Source organism: Amphimedon queenslandica, unplaced genomic scaffold, assembly GCF_000090795.2.
Source record: "Amphimedon queenslandica unplaced genomic scaffold, v1.1 AMPQUscaffold_13197, whole genome shotgun sequence".
NCBI classification, from domain to species: Eukaryota; Metazoa; Porifera; class Demospongiae; order Haplosclerida; family Niphatidae; genus Amphimedon; species Amphimedon queenslandica.
The window spans coordinates 74366-80777 of record NW_003546567.1 but is presented as its reverse complement, the minus strand read 5'-3'; the positions used below and the strand labels follow the sequence as shown (position 1 = coordinate 80777).

The 6412-nt window shown below is 40.3% G+C and overlaps 2 protein-coding genes across 2 annotated transcripts; one reads left to right on the top strand and one right to left on the bottom strand.

The window, feature by feature from the left end:
• Window positions 1–2618, bottom strand: LOC100636966 (uncharacterized). Its single transcript, XM_020000352.1, has 10 exons — window positions 2510–2618; window positions 2182–2398; window positions 1480–2001; window positions 1268–1434; window positions 1129–1218; window positions 997–1074; window positions 753–935; window positions 593–699; window positions 486–539; window positions 1–441 (listed from the first exon to the last, which is right to left on the bottom strand). The coding sequence occupies exons 1-10, from the start codon at window positions 2566–2568 to the stop codon at window positions 125–127; spliced, it is 1794 nt and encodes a 597-aa protein (XP_019855911.1). The 5' UTR covers window positions 2569–2618; the 3' UTR covers window positions 1–124.
• LOC100636842 (myocyte-specific enhancer factor 2B-like) lies at window positions 2611–6110 on the top strand. The gene is made up of 7 exons (XM_003388822.2): window positions 2611–2809; window positions 2915–2976; window positions 3052–3255; window positions 3876–4088; window positions 4324–4612; window positions 4804–4970; window positions 5182–6110. Exons 2-7 carry the CDS (start codon window positions 2923–2925, stop codon window positions 6019–6021), a joined length of 1767 nt encoding a protein of 588 aa, XP_003388870.1. The 5' UTR covers window positions 2611–2809; window positions 2915–2922; the 3' UTR covers window positions 6022–6110.
• The last annotated feature ends 302 nt before the right edge of the window (window positions 6111–6412 follow it).

Sequence of the window (6412 nt, the reverse complement as noted above, 5' to 3'; positions counted from 1 at the left end):
CACGGATTTCGTGACAATGGAACAAATCTTTTTGACAACATTTAATTAAGATAAAAAATTAATATGTGAAGCGATGAGAGACTAAATAATAATAATCATAATCAATATAATAATCATCAATATTCTAATACAGGGCTATGATCAGCTGTTTCCCTGTTCCTTGATACACAGTTACGACACACTCATCCAAAATGCCCCACAAACCACACGGGACGTTATTCAAATACTGCTCCACTCCCAACTTATACAGCAAACTAGGCTCAACTGTACTGCTACTCAATTCTTGTTTTTGAAAACTGGAGCTGCTCCCCTGCAGTTTAATAGCAGTGGCTACCTCTTGCCCTATCTCTGTAGGAGACCAGAACATGGCATAGCTGTCCCACCCGAGACTCAGTACGTTAGCACAGTAACCAGTTATACTGTTAACAAATGACTGATGACCTGGAGAAGAGGAATATTGGTAGCATTATAAGGAAACGTTTTACCCTTCATTCTGGCACAGTGCACAAGTTTGTCTGCTCTTTTCTTCTTTAAAGGAACTAGAGATGGTTAAGGGGCAGATGACTGCCACACGCCCTAGTATACGACTTACAATATTTTGTCAGTAACGAATCCTTCCCAGGCTTTCCTAGATTTTCGACAAGTGTTGTCAGCGAGAGAACATGGATATCGTTATCTGCCGAGCCGACCAAAATTAGTCTAAGAAGAGAATAGCAAACATAAAACATGTTACATGTAGCTGTATGTGTTACCGTTGGCTGTGGCAGAAGTGTAATGCTGTCACTGGTCCCAAACATGATTGAATCTTCTGGCACAATTCTAAAGAGAATCCAACATCTCTTTCTCCATTCTGTCCATTCTCCATTTTGTCGTCAGCAGAAGATTTAAGCTGAAAAAGATAAACTTGGCCTAATTCTGTACCTGCAAATAAATAACTGGAAAGAAAGAGAAGGACAAGTGAAAAATTACTACATTATAAAGTCGGTATAAACTAACTTATTGTGTTCAATCCACAAAAGATTTGTAACTGATGTCTCAATATTATTAAATTCGGTCAATAATGCTGTGCTATCACTATAGAGATTATCGATAATTACATGTATACATGTACATGTACATGTACGGTACTTTTTGAGTCCCCAGCACTTGATAGCTCCAGAGGACTCACCCTCACCCACACATAACATCAGTGTATTATCAACTGTCAAGAAATGTAATCTAAAAAAATAAGTAGATATGTTTTAAACTTTTATCTATTTTTTCTTACACTGTTACTCCTTGAAGTGTCTCAATATTCCGATAGCTTCCATCAGAAGGTATGTGAATCGTGACCCCGCCCTCCGTTCCCACGGCAACGACAAACTGAGAGGAGGCGTGGTCAGTCGGGGTGTCAGTCCAATACCCACACACAGTCGTTGGCTCTTGGTTCAAATACTAAAAAATATTTCAATAATAATTTCCAACTACAAACCGCCATACCTCGTTAATAGGTGTGGCAGCTTCTAACGCAGTGTTAAAGAAATCGATCATTTGCTGAGACACTGAGGTATCAGACTCTGCCGCTTTTTCTTCTTCCTCTTCCTCAACGCGATTTGTTGCATTCGCCCGCTTGGCTAGCCGACCACTCCTCCTTTTGACACCTTTTCCTTCAGCCGCAAGTATTTTATCAAAGAGAACCAGCTGATAGGAGGAGTCCGTTTGAGTCACAGCAACAAATCCGATCCTCTTATCCGGGCCCAGTGCCAAATCAACAAGACCAGGAGAGGGAAGGGTTACCCTCTTTAACGAGAGACTCCCCTTGAGTCCTAGCACCCTCTGTTCACATAAATAATGAGATGGGTGAGTCTTCTGGTGCATGAGAAGCGGGTGAGTGCATCTGGTGCAAGGGACTGAGGGTAGAGATGATTGTATGGTCTCGAATGAGACTGAAGTGAACTGGTGCAGAATGGAAGGCATGTTTGGAACAAAGCCTTTACACAGACAGAATACATTGGATGGAGCCTATGGAATATTATAACAGTAGATTCTACATTATAGCTGGTAAATTTAGAGGGGGGGGGTAGTTTTGGAGAAATCGGAGTTTTTCTAGCCATTTGCCAAAACACAACCCAAAATTGTTCCATTATTAATTTTGCATGTCCAATGACCAATCAATTTTGTGTATTTATTTTTGCATCAAACCTGGTTATCGGCTTCATCAGGTGGTATGGGTATCAAATCATAGGAACTGAAATGTTTCATACTCGGGAGCTGAGACATGGGAATGAGACTACAGCATGGAACTGATTCTGCTGCCAGTAGTTCTCTCATTATGACCTCGTCTGTGTTGGTTGGGAGACGATGGAGGGTCTTTTGATGACCACACCCACCACAATCTGGCCTGTATGCAAGCACTCTCCTGAAATAAAATAAAATTAATTTCTCTCGTTTTTAAATTTTTTAAATTTAATTTTTATAGCTGTAATTTTGTTGCTTTAAGCCCAAAGGGTCGCTAATTGCTAGCACTCACCCTTTCTCTGGTCCCTCGTAGTGGCTGCAAGGACAACTAGGTACAAGACAATTCGCCATTTTCCGCTCCTTTCTTCCACGAGCTCTTTCTAAGACGCCATCTTTGATCACGTGATCCCTCTTCTTTCTCTCGAATCTCTCCAGACGCTAAAGTTCAAAGCCCTCGATCTCAGATTGTCTTTCTCTTTAAAAGACAAAGACAAGGCCTCCCTTCCTTTCCCTGTCGCGAAAAAGAAGACTCTTCTCGGAAAACCGCCCAAGTACCACAAGAAACCAAAAATAGATTCCGAGATATAAATAGGTTGGGCGGCCATTACATGTACTCGACCTCTAAAAATAGACCAGAGAGCCAAAAATGGCTACACCTAGAGACATGGCTCTCATTCTTTCTCTCTCTTTTTCCCAGTTGCCGTCATGGGAAGAAAGAAGATCCAGATCACCAGAATTCAAGATGAGAGAAGTAGACAGGTGGACAAAGATTTTGTGTATATATACATATATATACATGTATTTTAAATGCTCCTTCTCTCTCTTTCATTTTAGATAACTTTCAGTAAGCGTAAAGCAGGCCTCTTAAAGAAAGCCTACGAATTGAGCATACTCTGTGACGTGGAGATAGCAGTCATAATGATTGCCCACAACAGCAAACTCTATCAGTATGCCTCCTCTAACATGAACTCAATACTGATAAGGTATACCGAGTTTAAGGACCCTGACGAGAGCAAAACGAATGCCGATATCTTGGAGGTATGTGCAAATGCAGTGACATTGTTAGTTTTATTACTGTGATTGGTATGCATGCAGGGAATTTAGTGCATGTACATGTACATGTATATTGTGTATTCTATTCTAGTTTACTATTTTTTTTGCAATTTTAAAAAGTGGTTCAAAATTGGGCCAAAGTCGTATGTGGAATTCGGCCAAATTGTGCCAAAAATAGTTTCTGATTAAAATTGGATTTTTAAATAAATTTTTAAAGTCACTCCAAAATGGGGGCATAAATGACTAGGAGAGAATTCTCAGTTTTAATGATATTTCTTGACGTAGAAATTTTTAGCTGGTTCCAATTTAAATTAAACATTTAAAGTTACTAAAAGCATTCTTTTTAAAAAAATATGTAGCTCACTTAGCATGCTTTGTGGGAACCTCTACTACACATGTACAGGTAACAATGTAAACCCTGGAGGGACTTGCCCCAATAATTTAATATTAGCAATGATGACACTAATAGTAACTTATCGAAAAGGATATGGTTTATGCACTTCTTAATAGTAGGAATGATATAATAATAATAATAATGACATTATTACTATAAAAACAGACTAGCAGTACATTACATTATTTCAAAGGATCCGTATTAATGGTAGGATATTACAAAGAAGGAAAGAGGTCGTGGGGATGATCTGGATGGAGACGATGACTCCATAGATGCTTCAATGTTGTTAGCAGGAGACGGAGGAGGAGGAGGAGGAAGTGTTCCTCCTAGAAGAGTAGCTGTCTCTGTCCCTCCATTGAGCCCCAACACTCAGGCACAGTATCAGAGGATTGATGAGGAGTTTGATCATGTCCTCCATACTGAGGTAATGGTAATAGCTATAATGTATGTACATGTAGTTTTAAAGTAAAAATTATTATTATTTTCTAATTACATGTACATCCCAGTGAAGGGTGTTTGTTGTTCCAGTTGCCCCAGCACAAAGAGACCAAATTACATGTACATGTATGATTGTATCATTTTAAAGTTATGCCCATGGAGTTTTCTATTTCCAGCATTATTTAATGTACTGTATAACTTATTGTATTTTAATTCTACAGTTACAACAGGCTCCACCACAGCCAGTCCCGTCACCAGTCCCTCCTTCACTAGTTCATGTGCTGCCCACTAAAGTACCTGATGCTATGCCCGTCAGTGTCCCTGTAAAGAGACTTAGTTCCACGGGCTCTTCATCGCTTACTGATTCTCCCATCACTCCTGGTAGCTTCCCTCTAAAGACGATAAAGTCCCCTCTCTCTGTTGGCAGTACTGGCTCTATGCCTCCACCTGCTGGGACTCCAACTCGCTTGCAAACCATACGGAGTCAGACCTTGAAGTTACACTTACCTGGTAAGGGAGAAGGATGATTGATGTTTTGGAATTATTTTGTGCGAGAACTACATGTGTAAACATGTAATTTACATGTAGCTAGTAAAAGGTTATTATCAGATGTATGGTTTCCCAATCCCCAAAGGATTTGGCATAGTGATCGTGTGGCTTCTTGTCAGTGAATTTATAATTTTTATTCTTTTTTGTTCAAGGTGGTGGTCGTAACTATATCCCTCTATCTTATTCCGGTAAATCTCCTCTTGTTGATGAGGGAGGAGGAGGAGGAGGAGGAGAAGCTGATGGTGACAATGAATCAACAAGCAATAGGCCACAGCTAAGCGTTGTCATTCCAGGCCAGAAAGGATTCATGTCACGAACAGTAAGTACAACATATTACATGTGCATTGTTGAATTTCAACGAGTTTTGCGAGGGATTTTTTAAAACAATAAACTAAATTGACTCATAAATTAGTACATGTAATGGGTATCATTAATATAGATCAAAAAATGTAGAGCCAAATCCAAAAATGCTAAAATTAGCACACACAATTAGTAGTGGACCCGGGGTAGTTATTCATTTTTTTCTCCAGATTCCTTCCTCTCCTCCCCCATCAGCTGAAGGTGATAATGACCACGCCCCTCTGTCTTCCTCCTCGGATGATAGCCCCTCTGAGCAAAAACCTGTTCCTTTAACAGTTGCTACTTCTCACTTTCATCCGCCTCCAGTCACAGTCAACACAGACTCACTGACCACGCCCATAATGTCATTGACCACACCCAGTTTGTTTAGTAGCGTTCAACCTGGTCTGTCTAGTTTTGCGGCCGACGTCCCGGGGTTAGGTGATATTGGCTCCGCCTCTGCTCTTGTAGCATTTCCAGTAAACATACAACCATCTTCCACTGGTAATCCGTCGGCTAGTGGCCCCGGGGGGAATATTGTCATTCAAGCTCAGAACACTGGTCAGCCATTTTTACTCACCCCCAAGCAGACCCCGGGGGCCGTTCACACGTCGGGAGGACTCCTTTCGACTCCGCCCAATTCAAGCCTCCGAGATCTTGAGCAGTTGAAGTTACAATACGACAAAATCTACCAACAAATATCACAGACTTTACAGCAGCACAGTCATGGAGGGGGAGGGCAAAGTGGAGCTCAAAACAATGAGCATAAAGATTCCAAGCCTCTTACTGATAGCAATGGCAAGCTTGATAGTAACAGGACTGAAGTTATTGTACCAGGCCCTCCTCCTCCTCTCCCTCGAGTTACAGTTTCCTTGGGTGATAGCATTAGGGAAGACAGTGATGATTATGATGAAGATTATGAAGAGGAGATAAGTCCTCCGTCAGCTAAGAAGCCTCATTATGAGTCTATTGATAGTGCTGCTACTGATGGGAGTAACAACAATAATGATGATGATATGACTGATGAGTAGTTTTGTATAGCAATGCATCTATGTTTATACACAGTGACACACAGAGAGATTTTAGTTCACTTTTTCATATTATTCATAATTTTAAGAACACACGTGATAAGATGCTATACACTGCACGTTATAAAGTTTAAATTGAAAAAAAGTAATAGTATTATTATAGATCTAATTACTACATGTAGCTATATATATAATAGTTGCATTTGGAAAATATTGTAGCAGTTCGGCACATGCAGCATGTCTTATAGCTATAGGTTTTTATTGGTCCATACATTTGACTGTCTCAGTTGCACTCTTAATCACTGACTGTCTCCAAGATTCAAGATCTGTCGCATACTTCTTAGCAAGGTCTGGTTGAGCTTTTGAAAGATCTTTAGATTCTGATGGGTCATTC